This window comes from Typopeltis vanoorti, chromosome 3, assembly GCF_054136105.1.
Source record: "Typopeltis vanoorti isolate ZY-2024b chromosome 3, IOZ_Tvanoo_1.0, whole genome shotgun sequence".
NCBI classification, from domain to species: domain Eukaryota; kingdom Metazoa; phylum Arthropoda; class Arachnida; order Uropygi; family Thelyphonidae; genus Typopeltis; species Typopeltis vanoorti.
The window spans coordinates 104,389,856-104,407,109 of NC_143551.1; the positions used below are offsets into that span (position 1 = coordinate 104,389,856).

Below are 17,254 nucleotides of genomic sequence, written 5' to 3' on the forward strand. Positions count from 1 at the left end.
GATAACCCCCCCCCCCTTACAGTTTAAAAAAATTATATATAATCCTCTTCTACCTCCACCACAAAAAAATTATACGGTCAGCAACATTTCAAAAAAATATGAAATTTGAAAAATGAAATAGACAAGATTTTTTGCAGCTTATCGTATGATAGTTATGTTTAATTTTTTCCATTCTTTATCGAGAATGGAGGGGAAATGTCGCTATGCATTGAAAAGCGATATCTGCTAATTATTCTATGTTCAAAAATTACATTTTTTTTTTTTGTAATTTAAGTCTCTTTCATATAATTCATACACTCTAGATGGTTTTATTCTCTCTCTCTCTTTCCGAATTAATATTTGCGCACTTAAACGCTGCACTGGAAGATTACATTTGCTACACTTACAGCAACTGATCATCTCGTTTCTACAGAAATCCTTCTGTGAAATATAAAGAAATAATTACTGTATTTGGGGACTTCGTAGCTCAGTAGGTATCGACGAGAGCCTCTAGCTAGAAAGACCTAGGTTCGAATCTCCATCTGGGAGACGAAGAACTTTATTTTTCCATCATTATTTCACACCAGAATATTTGAAATTAAATTAAAGCTCCGAAACTGACTTGAGAGCTCATGAGAATACAACCTTTGATATCGAAATTGCCATGATATAGCACTACTCTGCCCACGATACCGTGAATTCAGCTTTTAAGCAGTGCTATACCATAACAGCTGTTTCGAACTGTTAGTTCTCGGAGACAAACACTTTTCTAATGATCATGAAATGAATCAGAAACCCCTAATAGTTTCTGACCAGGCAAACTCATTAGGAGAACAAGAACCATCTCTTTCAGTATACCATGACAAATCCATGTCTAATAAGAACTCTTCAACCTGAAGGTGAACTACCCAGAATATTATGACCAATCCCTTTATTTCGCAATCGGCTAATCCACCGCTAGGTGATACTCGTATCAGGGTAGTAGACTAGCATAAATGATACTGTTCATTTGAAGTTGCTTCCGGGCACAGTTTTATCTGACAATTGCGAAGGGGATGTTGGCTTTCATTCTACTCTCACCCTGTAAAAATGAATAAGCGGCATGTTTTTACTATTTTGCCCATTCTCGTTTTAATTTTGCTGGTGGCGGCGACAGCCTTATTCCCCCCCCCCCTCTCCCAAGCACTGGATTTGGATTATTTCCTTTTATTTCTGCTGGTGTTGTAGTAGCTCGCCTTTGCCCACTAACATGGTATTTGCCTACGTAAGTAGGCCATAAAGTTGTAACTAGCAGAGTAAACATATTTTACTCTACAGGATTAAGTTTGGTCAGAACTATCACTTCTGCTGGTTGTATAAATGCTTTTCTGCACTGCGGGATTTTTTTTCTCTCGCTCTTTCATACTTTTTATTTTTACTATATTTAATAAACTAGTCAAAGTTTATTAAATAAGAATAAAATGGTTCGATCCCTCTCAGAGTACTCATACGCACCCTAAGAATTTAGGTGGTAGGTTGTGAAGAAGTTAGAATTGTCCCTTAAGGTACTGAAAGAGACAGAAGGCGTTGATAAGATTTATTCCTTCACGTCGTACGACGATGGGGGGGGGGGGGGACCTGTAGTTGTACAGTATGCAGAAAAGAGACACAAGCTACTTTTTTTTTTACCGCGCAGAGAAACAAAATAACTCCTACTGTGATAGGGAGCCAAGTAAGGACAGTAAGGATCGAGAGGTCCCCTGTGGAGTACTCAGAAACCGAAAAAGGTGAATAATATACAGAAGGGCATTTCCAGAGAAGAGCCAAGCTGGTTCTCGGGCGAGATTATTTTCACCATGAACATGAAGATCTTGTGCCCAGCTTCGTTAACATCGGAACATCGAGAGTCATGGTGAACTATTCACGGGTACAGAGATTGCTTAATCTATAGCTCACTAGACCATTTCCGTAGCAAGTGCCTTAATCGCACAGAAATAGATTGCCCAAAATCATGTAGGAAGTATGATAATAAAGAACATCGAATCACCTGTTCTCCGAGGGTGTTCTGATAGCCAGAGTTATAGGAAGAAACTTCAAACATCAACAATGAAGATTTTCCAGAAATCCCGCCCAAGTTAAGCAAACCCTTTAAAAATTCAGCAAAACAGAGAATCTTCAGGTATCTACCGATGCTCCGCCTACTACATACGATTAATGCATCCACTGCCGCAGAGGAAAGAATGAAACCAATACGGACCGAAGGACTAGAGGAGGTAAAACAAATAAAAAATCAACAACCTAGGAGAATCAACATGAGCCAGATCGATTAAATGGAAAGTGCTGGTTAAAAATTAAAAAAAAAAAAAAAAAAAAAACTGAAAGTGAAAGTGAAACAGAAAAGCTCAAAAAAAAAAAAAAAAAACATGCAGATGATGAAGAACGCAGATCCTCATCCGATTCTTCCTCGGAATCAGAATTTATGAATCTGGAAGAACATGATCCCACCGTACATGGAAGGAACGAAAAGATGCGATCAAAGATGAAATAAAATACATTAAAGTGCAATTCTCCGAATACCAATATAGTTAGTTATTCACATGGACACTTGTATTTCATTGGGCTTTTGGGAGTGAGGTCTTCTGGTAGAAGAAGTGGAAGGATCGCAGATACCCTTTCCACACAGAGTTAGTAGGACAATCACAAACATCCATGCCCATGGCGGAATTCGAACTCGCAGCCTTTTGGCTGGAGAGCGGATACGCTAACCACTCGGCCAACGAGGCCGGCTACGAGTATAAAAGAGAGAGGTTAACCAGTCTTCAAAATAAAATAATGATGATGATGAATATGAATTTGAAGCGCTGACTGGTCTGTGCCCCAAATTAGAGGCAATATATAATAAGCAGGATATAATATGCTTCATCCGAAATCTAGAAGCAAAAAGACAAAATCAGTAAACCGCTAATTCATTTCTCTTCTTTCTCCTCTTTTCATGTAAGGGCCTAACCCTCCATCCAAACAAAACAGACGGGTTTAGCAATTGTCATAAAGTTAACCCAGCTAACGTTCCTACGAGAAACCTACTTCAATAGATTTAAAAATAGCAAAAAAAAAATAATTAAATAAGTACCCAATTATATTGTAATACAGTTTTAATACGGCACACTGTGTTGGAGAAGGGCAATAATTTTTGCCTCCCTCCTAGGAAATTTCCATAACAATCACAGGAACGCAGAAAGAAGAGGTTTAAAAATAGATTGGAAATATTCGGTGCACAATAAGGTTCATCAATGTGTACCCCCTGAGCTCGCAGTCCTCAAGAAGAGACTGCACCTATATGAATCATGGAAGAAGGCTAGACTGCTTCTATGTTTCATCCTCTTCTCTTAGTAGCGTTGAGAAGGTGGATCATTTAAATATCAACATACTGGATCAAGTGCTCACGTTAAACTGTCTAGAAACACTTAGGATTGGTCCCCGTCCCTGGAAGTTTCCAACTCTTTCCTCTTCTCAGTAAAATTTAAACATATTTATTCCAACCGGAACAATGCTGGCTGAAATTGGGACTAGTGGATATGATTTAAAACAGCAGTTATCAAACAGAACAGGATAGAGTGCGACCAATAGCGTGCCTTCCTTATAATAGAAAACCAGAGACCTCTACAAGAGAAGATGGTTTCTTGCCAAGTAACAAAATGACATACAGAGAAAAGTATCATCATACAACGAAACGCAAAGGAGACCTAGAAATATCAATAAACTTAACATTTATAATCAGAATTTTCTGCAATCTTCTAATATTAGACAATCAAACGAAAATAGCAAGGCTTTTATGGTAACGAAGCTGCCTTTATTTTTCAACCTGTAGGGTAAAAATTAATTTTTACTAATCAAAAATGTATTATATTAGAAAGAGTATTTATTTGAAACACTTGAGTATGCATTTTTGGATGGAAGGGACACAGTATTTGGTATAGACCAAATACTATGTCAGAGAACTTGATGATTGAACCAGGAATTGTATGAGATTTAGAAACAATGTTGAATATGAAGAGCCAATAAGTGAGCGTAGAAATATCAGAACAGTACAGTCAATTATGCTAGCTTTTAACAAACTAATCTTCTTGGGCACGAATATTGTGACACCTGAGACAAAAAGAACAGGCACAAACTTCTCAACATATCTCGCAATATGTCCTTGTCCGTACTCATATTCCTGATATGAGTACGGACAAGGACATATTTTTCAACAACTTGATTAAAAATAAATTCTACCTAACGAGAAAAAATCTGGAGTGGAGGAAGCTTTCCAGTTAATATTAATAAATGGAGGCTCCAGAACATAAGAGCCTCCCATTCTGCAACATTTGTTATAGTCTTGACACAGTAAATCGTGCTATTCTACACTTACCCCATTTCTTCTAGCATGTGGCAGCAATTATGCAATACCCTGAGCATGCCACATCTCACAGAAGAACAGATTATATTTCATCAATTTCGTCTTCCAGTAAAAATAAATAAATACATAAATAAATAATCCTTTTCTTCATAGTTAACGAGATCAAGTAGTACATATGAAAAGTAAGGAAAAATGAATGCAAATACAATCACCTCCCAATATGTTTACACCACGTCAAAAGATTCTGTTCAAATTTTACAGCTTAATGCGCTTCTTAAATATAGAAAAACAATCATAGGGTAAACAAAATTCAAAACAACGTGGTATGGGCGGCCCATCTTACGTACCTTGAGGGATGGAAACAAAAAGTTTTGGTCTGCTCATATTGCAATATATATTTTTTTTTCTTTCAAGCAATATCCACATTTTAATCAGGGCTTCCAGTATTTTACAATTTCTTTTATATCATCGTTTGCTCACAGACTTCAGGCAGTGCACACCATGAAAAGAGATGACATCTGGATACCAGTCATCTCTGGATCCCAAACGACGTCTTTCCAAGTCCAGTCAAGTGCAAGGTGAAGAAGTGAAACAGATGACTCAGCTAAAAAGATGAAATTATTAGCTGAGGCCTTTCATCTCTACCTTTTCTTCTATTCCTCTACTTTTATTCCCATCTCACTACTGGGTTCTCTGAACACCACTATATAATCACTCCCAGGTCGATGATATACCCCCTTTAAACTGGGACATGATCTGAAGGACTACGAAACAGGCATGATTGTAGAATTTGAGGGATTGCAGTATCAAAGAAACTATCAATACTGTAAGATGTTAATGGAGTGCTGTTAGTAAGGTGTTTCAAGAATGGAAGGACAGTAGACAGAACAGCAATCGCCAGGCCAATGGTAGGTGCCTAAACTTCACCATATTCAAACTATGGAACGACTGACTATGGACATGGACTTTAACCAGGAATGAATGGCAGTGTTTCATAAATGACTATCGAACGTGCCTTTCTCCTCGTTATGGGCCTCCAAAGAAAGCACTAATCAAGATCATACTACCACCATTAGGGTATATGGGGTTGTGTTCATGAAGTCTTGATACCCATAGACTGTTGAACTATGATTCCAGTGTGGTAATTGGCTGGCGATATACACACATACCGGCCATGAATTAGAAACTTTTGTTTAATACGCGTTGGACCCCCTTTAGCGACTGCCAATACCAATCCTCTTCAATTCCCTGCGCATAGTTCGGTGAGCTATGGGGCAGGAACAACCTTCATTAAATGCTTCGGTCAATTGCTGCACAGAGGAAGTTCTGTTTGTCCTTACAAGCCTTCTCAGACGACGGCGATCTCGTTTCTGACAGTCCGTCTTAGGACCACAGTTATGCCTCTTAGACATGCAATGCAGATTATTTTTACACTGAGTAAGCATGCGAGATATCTCACCCTTTAAGAAACTAGTTAGCTCTGCTGTTTTCAAAATCATGGCTCCAGCCAGACGGGCACCCACAATAAGCCTTTTATCGAACTCCAAATGATTGTTTTTCACATTATGATCAAACTATTGACAATAACTGACCTGCGGCAGTCTTAAATAGTCGATTGGAACATATTATAGCGCCTCCGTAGCGCAATTGGAAGAATGACGTTACGTTGTGCCGTTCGATTGGAAAAGGCCTGAGTTCGATTCTTGTCGTGAAGGGAGGAATCTTTAATGGGGTTTTTTCAATTGAAGGTGAGTTAGCCGATCTCATACGGGAGGTAGCAGGGTTTTTTCCCCTCCTGGAAACTCGGATATTTTATCTAGCATACAGACAAATCGGCCTTTAAGACACGCAATTTACAGACAAAAAAATACTAGTGGTGATGAGTAGAAGATGTCGTTGGTGTAGATGATGGAGACGGAGAGTTGTAGAGTAGGTGTCCTCCCTCGATGAGTCTGGATTCCTTCGAGGTGTCATGAAATAATAACAACAACAACAACAACTGGTGACGAACGTGACCAAGTCTTTTACATATACGCTGCGTAAGTGACATTTACGTACATCTAATTCAGTGGCCAGTATGTATACATCTCTTCAGGGTAGCATCTTCCCAGATGGCATAGATGTGTTGCAGCAGAATAGCCGTGCCATATTACTGGATCTTTTGGTGGTTTGTTTGTCAAACACAATAGCAACTTCCAAGTGTTACTATGGTCATCAACTTCATGGATTTAAATCCTACAGAATATCTCGGATCACGTGAATCGAGAGATCCGGCATTTGAATCCTCCATCTCTAACACTAGCAAATTTACAGAAAGTGATTCTGACTAGTTGCCACATTATACTTCCTCGAACGTTCAAAGGTCTTATAGAGTCCGTGCCAAGTGATGTAGCGGCAGTTCTGGCAGCAAGAGCGGGCCTATTGACTATTATATTTCGGCAGATTGAATGGGACTTTACTAGCAACACTTTTATGATGGTAGTATTGGCAATAAGAAATTATTTAACTAACGATAGCGACGCTGTCATTATAGTGAAAAGTAAAATATATGTGATGCAAATTTACCATTACAGAGATATAAGTATATAATGAATCGAGAGCGATGCCCGTTTTTTGCGAAAAATCAAGGGAAACTAACAACTTGTTCATTGACGATAACGTAAATGGCTGGAATATACAGCTAAAGAGCAGGGAGCTGTGCAGCAAGCGTAGCGGTGAAGATCTCCGTTGAATTTTTGTGATACTTCATGACTGGACGCTGCAGTAAATTACAGGTTGGACAAAGATTCAGTCTTTTCATAGTTTTTACAAGACTTCTGGACAAGCTCGTAATAAACAAGAGAAGCCCGCTTTTAATATGTTACATAACTCATTACATTTGCTCTTCAAAATAATATGGTATGGAGGAGAATTAATTATTTTTCTATACCATGGTTACGAGCCATTTTTACGGAAATGACTGAAAGAAAAAAATGACAAAACGTATGGATAACTTTTGTTTTAGAAAGATAACCGCATAAAAATTGCACAAGAAAATAAAATTTAGCATGCTCGAAGCATCATAACTGCAATACAATTACACAGTTACAATATGAGTTTAAAGTAATACTTACAGGTGTTGTAGTTTACTTGCATTTGGAAAAGTACCAACAGGAATATCTACGATACGATTATAGTTAAGATCTAAAATTCGAAGATTTGGATATTTTTCCAGTGTCGATAAGCTAATGCTAAAGATCTCATTGTTATGCCTAAATAGAGAATAAAGAAAAAAGGATAAAATAAATCAATGATGGCAATTACTAGCTAAGCTTTGTAATAATTCAAGAAGTCATAAAAATTCATTATAATACAAGTAACACATATAAAACAGAATATCATAAGATAAGACTAAATCACGTTTCAATTTATACCATTAAAAACACTGCAAGCTCAGTTTTGTGCCTACTAAGATGACTATATGACAATATTTGTAAATCCAAAAGGTTCAGTACTTCTGCTGCAGATATATGTGCAAATAAATGCTGGCTTAAATTATCTATTTAAACACTGTTTTTGTTTCTCTTCAAAAGCTACAAAATTCTTCTAAAAACAAACGGTTATGCCAATTGTTTGGGCTTGCACTACACCCCCTGTCCAAAAAGAAACCGAACTTTTGATAGAAAATAAAACACAGGCCAATAATAATTATTCAAATTATTTATTTCAATCAATATGCTCTCCCTCAGCTTCGTTACATCGTTTGGTACGATCAATTAATTCGTTAAATAAGTTTTTTATATCGGTTTTTGGGATACTGTTGAGGATCGTGGTTACTGCCGCTTGAATGTTTTCAATGGTGTCGTATCGCTTTCCTTTCATCGGCAAATGAAGTCGGTGAAAGAGAAAGAAGTCAGGGTGCTAAATCAGGTGAATACAGCGAGTGATCCAACACACAACTTGGTTTTTGCTCAAAAACTGTCTCACAATGTTCGAACGATGAGATGGTGCATTATTGTGCAAAAGAGACGAATTCTCGCTATCAATCGCTTCAGATAAAACTCACCATTGACCGTTTGTCCAGGCTGAACGAATTCTTTGTGGATAATACCCTTGGAATCGTAGAAACGAATCAGCATTGTCTTTACTTGTGACTTCCCCAAGCGACTTTTTTTCGGATGTCCCTCTTCTGGTGGTCTCCACTCAGCAGTCTGGCGCTTTGTTTCGAGCTCATACTCAAAACACAACGTTTCGTCCCCAGTAACGATCGTTTCAAGGAAGTTTGGGTCCTTACGAGCGGTTTTAATGAGGTCCTTGCAGCGTTCAATTCGATACATTTTTTGGTCGTCGGTCAACTTGTGGGGAACAAATCGCGAATTCAATTTACGAAGGCCCAAACTCTCGGTCAAAATGTTGTGCACAGTTGATTTTGGAATCCCCAATTCATCTTCAATCAATCTCACGGACGATTTCGGGTTTTCTTTGATGAAATCACACGCTTTTTGGATGTTAACTTCGCTCAGTACAGTTTTTGGACGGGGGCCCGGCTTTTCGTCGTCCTCAAGCGTCTCACGACCACTTTGAAATCGCTTAAACCACTCGTAAACTTGAGTACGGGATAAGCATTCATCACCGTATGCTTTTTGAAGCATTTGATGCGTTTCGGTAAAATTTTTACGAAGTTTAACACAAAAGTCAATCGCGGCTGTCTGTTTGAAACTCATTTTCCGACCGTTCGTCAAAATACGCTGTCACTGTTGGCACTATAACTCGGCTTCTAATGAAACAAACGTCATAAACAGTTGACACAACACTAATGAAGGTTGCCGCTTTCGACAACAAAAGATACAACAGGTTGCGCCACTAGTTTCTTCTATTTTCGAAAAGTTTGGTTTCTTTTTGGACAGAGGGTGTATATCCCACACCAGAAGCGCGTTAGTCGAAACAGCCAACACACACACACACACACACACCCTTTGGTGGAATAACCTGGGTTCAGATTCAGTCTAAGATGAGAGAAACTCTTATAATCCTTTTTCAACTGAAGATGAATTATCTTAAATCACACTAGGAAGTAACACTAACAAGGTTTTTCTCCATGAAACTCAAGCTCTTCCTCCCGAAGCCAAAATGTCAAATCAGTTGAACACTGGCATTTTACATGTCATTGGCTGACTTTAACATGTCAGCGTAATATCATCATTTTATCAACCATAACTTGTGAATTCTGATTTTAAAAAAGGAGGGATACTCCTTTGAATGATATTCAGCCTGCATCTTCAACACGTCTGGGTGAAGGCCTCTCTCTTTGTTGTGGGAGACCTGGGTCTACTTCTCCCATGGTGATCCACTCTATATTGGAAGAATGTATATATGAATGAATGTGTGAAAGACAATCACAGAGGTAGGATTCAAACACTCAGCCTTTTGCCTGGAGAGCAGGTATGCTACCCACTAGGCCAACCAGGCCAGCACTACTTTGAATTCCAGTATATCCACAATATCCATATCCATAATATCCAATATACTCAATGAATACTGCATAATATCGTATCTGTACTTCTCTAATACGTGCGTGCAAACAACTAAATCCTCTGCTTTATATTCCGTAAGAGTTTCTGAGCCAGCTTGGTTGGCCGAGTAGTTAGTGTGTCCGCTAAAAAGCTTCGCAGCCTTTTTGTTGGAGAGCAGACATTCTGCCATCGGCATTGACATTCTGCATCGGCATTTGTGAATGTTCTACTAACGATGTATGTAAAGGGACCCTGCGACCCTACCACCTCTTCTAGCAGAAGGCTTCACTCCAAAAAACGCTATGAGGTACTGGAGTGACCATACGACGTCCATTGACGTCAAATGTGAATAACTTAGTTCTGATACTCATATATCGCTAGTTGCTGACATGCCTGCCAGTGGTAGCGAGCCACCTTAGCTCAATCTGTATCGATGATGCCCTATGGTTAAACATCTAGATTCGAATCCTGTTTAGACCTGAAGAACCTTTATATGAACTTTTCAGTTGAAAAGCTCTTATAAAGAGCTTCTCAACTGAAGATGGGTTATCCGATCTCAGATGGAGGGAAGAGTCCCTTCCTAGAAATTCAGGTTTTTGCATCCTGCAAAACCGGCCAGAAGAATTCATGCAATTTATTGATACAATATCTACCAATAATTGTCGGGAAACTTTAGCAATTTATAACTGATACCAGCAGGCGAACCCTAATATCGGGTATGTCCACCTTTGGCTTTCATCACCTCCTGCATCCTTTGAGGGAGGCTTTCTACCAATGTGCGGCAGACATCAGGTGGAATTTGTCTCCATTCCTCCATCAGAGCAGCACTGAGTTCAGCAACAGATCGAGGACGTGTTGCTCTGGACCTCAATCGCCGCTCCAATTCATCCCAGTGTTCGATGGTGTTGAGGTTCAAGACTGAGCAGGCCAGGGCAGTCGTTTAACATCCATCTCTTCATACCATTCCATAACAGATGCAGCTTTGTGGCATGGAGCATTGTCGTCTTGAAAGTAACATGAGTCCGTTCCATAAAACTCCACAATGTAGGCAATACCTGATTATCCAGAATATCAAGGTACTGAGCTGGTCCTACTCCAAACTAGATGAATGCACTCCACACCATTACTCCTTCACCACCAAACTTTACTGTGGGTATAACACAGTCGTAACAAGCGTTCACCAAGTGCTTCCACACACTCACATCCTTCCATCACACTGTAAACAGGTGAACCTTGATTCATCGCTCCAGAGTACCGTTTTCACAGGTCAATTATCCAGTTCACATGCTCTTTGCACCAGGCCAGACGAGTCACCTTGTTCGTTGTGATGTTCAGCTTGTGTGCCGCTGCTCTTCAGTGGAAATCCAGTAAATGGAGATCTTTTCGTACAGTATTAGTGCTCACCATGGTGTTACTGGCGCTCTGGAACTCATCACGGGTGGTCTATGCCAATTGTAGCCGGTTTTTGCGTGCCATCCGTTTTAACATCTTCCTGTCCCTATCAGTCATTTTCGGCGGTCGCCCTGGGTGTTTTCCTGCACTAGTGATGCCACAGCGTCTTCATTTGTTGATCACATCGCCAACCATTGATTTTGGATGCTCCAGTTGAGCAACAATGGCAAGTATGGACATGCCACCAATGTGACAGCATATGATGACATCTCTTTTGAAGTCACTGAGTTCACGTCGTGTTGCCATACCATCTGTATGGCAACACGACGATGAAATACTACTTCCAGCTATCTGTGCCAGTTTTTATGTTATTAACAAACCTGGAATGTTCCATAACTTCAAATAACAGGGGTGTCTGGACAATTATTGATAGATAGTGTATAATACATTGAACACATAGCCTTAGATACTTCGGTCATAATTTCAAACAACCAAACTGTTTATTTTCATCTCCTAAAGACCAAAGGATAAACTAGCATATGCATGAGTTAAAGCTGAAGTGTGTCAAGAAAAGCTTATGCTTCTATACATACAGAGTATGTAAAGACATAACAGATAACATTCTCATCCGTAGGCTAGAGGCGAGCAAAACAAGATTTGTACTACATAGTAAGCTGATAATTTTCTTTTAATCACGCTCCCTAACACGAATCCTTCTAGCGAGAAAAAGAAATGTTTAGGGAGTTGTGGTGACATCGTGAAAAGTCCAATCTATTTTACATTTCGACAGTAATGTCAAAATGTAAATTCGGAAGTAGCGGTGCGATGGTATAGTCCTGTTTTTCCTGGTTTGGCATGGCTCCACAAATAGTATCTCTATTTGTGGAGCCACGAACATTGAACTCGGGGAGGTATCTATACATTCTGGACAATCCTACTTTGTAACGTTTCTACGGAACTGACCATTGTCTCTTTCAGCAAGACAATACATCGTGTCATAAGGTTGCTGCTCTAACTGCGTGGTTTGTGGACATGAACGTCACCACACTTGACTAGCCTTCACATAGCCCTGATCTCAACCCTACTGAATATCTGTGGGATGAACTGAAGCGTCGGGTGAGGTCTGGTGACGTCCGCCCCACAAGAGTGCAGGACATCATCACATAACCTACATGAAGAATGGTCGAAAATTTCCACTGATTGCTATCATGCTTTTGTGGAAAGTATGCCCCGTAGGACTGCTTCAGTCATCGCAGCGAAAAGGAGGTCCTATATATATTATTAAGGTGAGTGTCATGGCTGTTGGTTTCTCATACTATGGTGTCCGTTGACTTATTTCCAAGCAGTGTATGGAGAGAGGATTCTGTGGATTCTTATAAAGAATCCACAAAACAAGTAAACCGGAACGAACGAGCGCACACACACACACACACACACACACACACACACACACACACACACACACACACACACACACACACACACACACACACACACACACACTTTTTTCTATAGTTATTATGGTCATAAGTCTAGTTAAATCAAATTCTCAAGGATGTAAGCTTGCATTTTCTAAAATCTCCATTCAAGCATGTTTGTTTCCAATTCAATATACCAAAAAAACATTATTGATTTATGCTACTGATTGATGAATAGATATATATATACATACATACATTAAAAGGTTATATATAGAAGGAAGTATTAGTCTGCTCCCAAGTAATACGTTATTTCACTTACGCCTCTATCTGATATTAAAAATAAAGTCCGTAATCTATAAATACGTATTTATAGATCCAACCCTCCATAGAGAGACCTCAATCACTAATGAAATCTATATTTATGTCACAAGCCGAGCTGACGACAAACTTTGTATAAAACTGGTGATCAAGTGCTGTTCCACGAACCATGGAGATTTTATACGTAGCCGGCCACTGTAGCAGACATAAGACATCTTCTGTGACAGCAGTCTTGTTTGGACAGGTGTATGAAGGGGTAGCAAAAGCGTATGAGAAGAATGTCCACCCGAAAACGGATGTAGCAGCCGCGTGTTACGGGAACCCGACGGAAGAGTCGTTTGTTATATGACATATGTGAAGCATATGAGAAAAGTTACAGGCTGTATTGCGGACAAAGCAATACTTTGGCACATTATTACACTGTATTTTTCACAGATATTATTTATTTTTCGCGTAATGTTCTTTGAAAGATCCATTATAAAGAAGCATTTATACTTCGGCATTATTTTGTGGTGACATATCACAAATCTAATTGATTTACAAATAAATTCAAAAGATATCAAAGCACTTTGTAAATGTTAATAATTTTCTCAAAAATTGCAGTCTAATTAAACATTAACTGTTACAAGTAATTAATTCGTTACATCTGAGATTTATAACCGCGAGAGTTCTTTATTATTATTATTATTATTTCATTTCTAATTATTAGAGATGTAGAGAAAATGTAACTTACGTCGGGTTTCTACAAAATTATTGTAGAAACCCGACGTAAAAAAAAATGATGCAATTGACAAAAATTGTCAATTGCATAATTTTTGTTTCTACTGTGCATATTGGATTCGTATGACTAAAATGTATTTTAATAATTAATAATTGCTTAATAATCGTTCTAATTCTGCATCAAATGAACAAGTCTACCTACCTCAAACAACGTAGAATCTACATTGTACTAGTTATTTAACGAAAGTATAAGGGGGGACCGGAAAGTAATCAATTTTTTGAACTACATTTTTAATATAAATTTTATTAAAGAAAAAATTAACATTATTCAATTCTATAATCGCCATCGTTAATTATAACCTTATTCCAACGATCTACTAAGTTTAGAATTCCTTTTTTGAAAAAAGATTTTTCTTTGGAGGCAAAAAATGATATCAAACTCCTTTGTACATCATCTTGAGAACGGAAGGTTTTATTTCTTATGCTGTGTTCTAAGGATCTGAATAAGTGATAGTCACTAGGGGCAATATCCGGCGAATATGGAGGATGTGGTAGAAGTTCCCATCCTAACTGCCTAATTTTTTCTTGAGTCATTCTTGCAGAATGTGGTTTTTGCTGCAAAATTACCCTTTTTCGATTGACAAGGGCAGGACGTTTGATTAACAATGCTTGATGTAGTCGCTCTAATTGTTCACAATAGATGGCTGCTGTGTCTTACCTTATTCCATGAGTTCGTAATGAATAATTCCATGAATATCCCACCAAACGCACAACAGAACCTTTTGTGGATGAAGTCCATCTTTAGGTGTTGGAATTGGAGTTTGATATGGAGAAAGCCATTGTCTTTTGCGTTTAATATTCTTATACAGCACCCATTTTTCGTCACCAGTTACGACTCGTTCCAAAAAGGGGCCATTTTGTTGTCTGGTCAACAATGAATTGCAAATCGTCCGTCTCTGCGTTTTCTTGTTGTCTGACAGTTCATGCGGCACCCATACATCCTGTTTAAGAACCTTGCCACTCTTATGTAAGTGCTCTTGGACAGTTGACCATGATGAATTAAGTTTCTCTATTTTTAATTCTTGTATGGTTTGTTATACTCGTAAATGAAAAATATTTTTTCATACGTATCGTTTACTTCGCTGTCGCTACCTAGAAATGAAATTGGAAATCCACAGTCGACGAATAAGTTATTTAATCGGTGTCCTCGTTACAATTAATAACATCTGGTATTGCACCATGATATAAAACAGGTGGAGATTCTCTTATACAGTCATTTTCCTCATTATCTTCTAGATCAGTGTTTCTCAAACCAAAGTGTGGTACTCGTATCCCCAGGGGTGCACAAAAGGTCTCTAGGAAGCATGAGGCACTTTATTTATTTTTAACTTTCGGTTGTCTTTTTTTTTTTTTTTTTGTCGCAGATAAGCGCAGGTTTATTCTCTAATTAATTTTTCAATAACTAATTTCAAAATTCCTTTAATTTCAAAAACAAATTAAAGGAAATCTCGAACAAAATAAGTCTTTCTTGGAATGTATCGACTGATCTCTGTTAGGATCGCATCTGGTTGACGACACGATCGCGTTAGAATTGCATGGTTCGAACTATTAGTATTAAAGATTTAAATTCAAATAGTTTGAACCAAGCGATCGAAACTCTGCTAAATGTCATTCGCCTTATTCGATTTTTTTTTTAAATTATTGAAATTGTCAATTGCATAATTTTTGTTTCTACTGTGCATAATTCTGAAAGAGATAATCAGCCTATATTTGCAATTCATATCACTAATTAATTCTTTAAATGCTATATGCGTTTTTTTGAAGATGTTCATTGCTAATTTATTTGTAATGAATATCTATTTATCTGTAATTTTCAGTCCATGACATCGAAGTGATTCCGCTCCGCACATTTTCGTTGTAAACTGGTACTGTTTACGCCGTCTAAATAGAAAATTAGAAATCCTATATCACATGCGTCAAGTGACTGAAAGGATCCAAATTAGGGACACATTAAATGATTACATGTTTAAGCCTACGTACAACCTGTACACTTAATACTAAACATTTCTCTATATTAGAGTAATACAGAGATCATACAGTTATTTTTATTTCTTATATATATACATATACATACATATATACATATATACATACACACACACACATATACATATATACATACACACACACACATATACATACATATATATATACACATACATACACACACATATACATACACACACACACACACACATATACATACATACATACACACACACATATACATACATACACACACACATATACATACATACACACACACATATACATACATACACACACACATATACATACATACATACACACACACATATACATACACACACACATATACATACACACACACATATACATACACACACACACACATATACATACATACATACACATATACATACATACACACACATATACATACATACACATATACATACATACACACACATATACATACATACACACACATATACATACATACACATATACATACATACACACACATATACATACATACATACACACACATATACATACATACATACACACACATATACATACATACATACACACACATATACATACATACATACACACACATATACATACATACATACACACACACATATACATACATACACACACACATATACATACATACACACACATATACATACATACACACACACATATACATACATACACACACACATATACATACATACACACACATATGCATACATACATACACATATGCATACATACATACACACATATACATACATACATACACACATATACATACATACATACACATATGCATACATACATACACACATATACATACATACATACACACATATACATACATACATACACACACATACACACACATATACGTACATACATACACACACATATACGTACATACATACACACACATATACGTACATACATACACACATACGTACATACATACACACACATATACATACATACATACACACACATATACATACATACATACACACACATATACATACATACATACACACACATATACATACATACATACACACACATATACATACATACATACACACACATATACATACATACATACACACATACACACACATATACATACATACATACAAATACGCATACATATACATACATACATACATACACATACATATATATATATACACATACACACATATATACATACACACATATACACAGTATACTGAAAGGTCTCAGTCCTCCCTTCTGCAAATTCTCAGGGCACTCCGTGATTAATAATTACTTTATTATGGCCTTTTTTAAAATATTGAAGAGGTAGTTGAGAAGCACAGCTGTTTTAAACAGTACTTGTATCTAAACTACTTAGAGCCAGATGCAGAAGGCTCGAGAAAAATTTAGAGTATGTTATTGCATAATCTAAATTTATCTTGGCACATTCTAAAAATAAAACTAAAATACCTGGTAAA

The 17,254-nt window shown here is 37.6% G+C and overlaps 1 protein-coding gene across 1 annotated transcript in view; it reads right to left on the reverse strand.

Annotated features, from left to right (window-relative positions):
- LOC150108437 (uncharacterized) overlaps positions 1–17,254 on the reverse strand; it is a 189,245-nt gene that overhangs the window by 91,968 nt on the left and 80,023 nt on the right. The window contains exon 5 of the mRNA XM_090390779.1: positions 7,471–7,608. Within this exon, the coding sequence (XP_090246905.1) occupies positions 7,471–7,608 (138 nt within the window). The remainder of the gene's footprint in view (positions 1–7,470; positions 7,609–17,254) is intronic.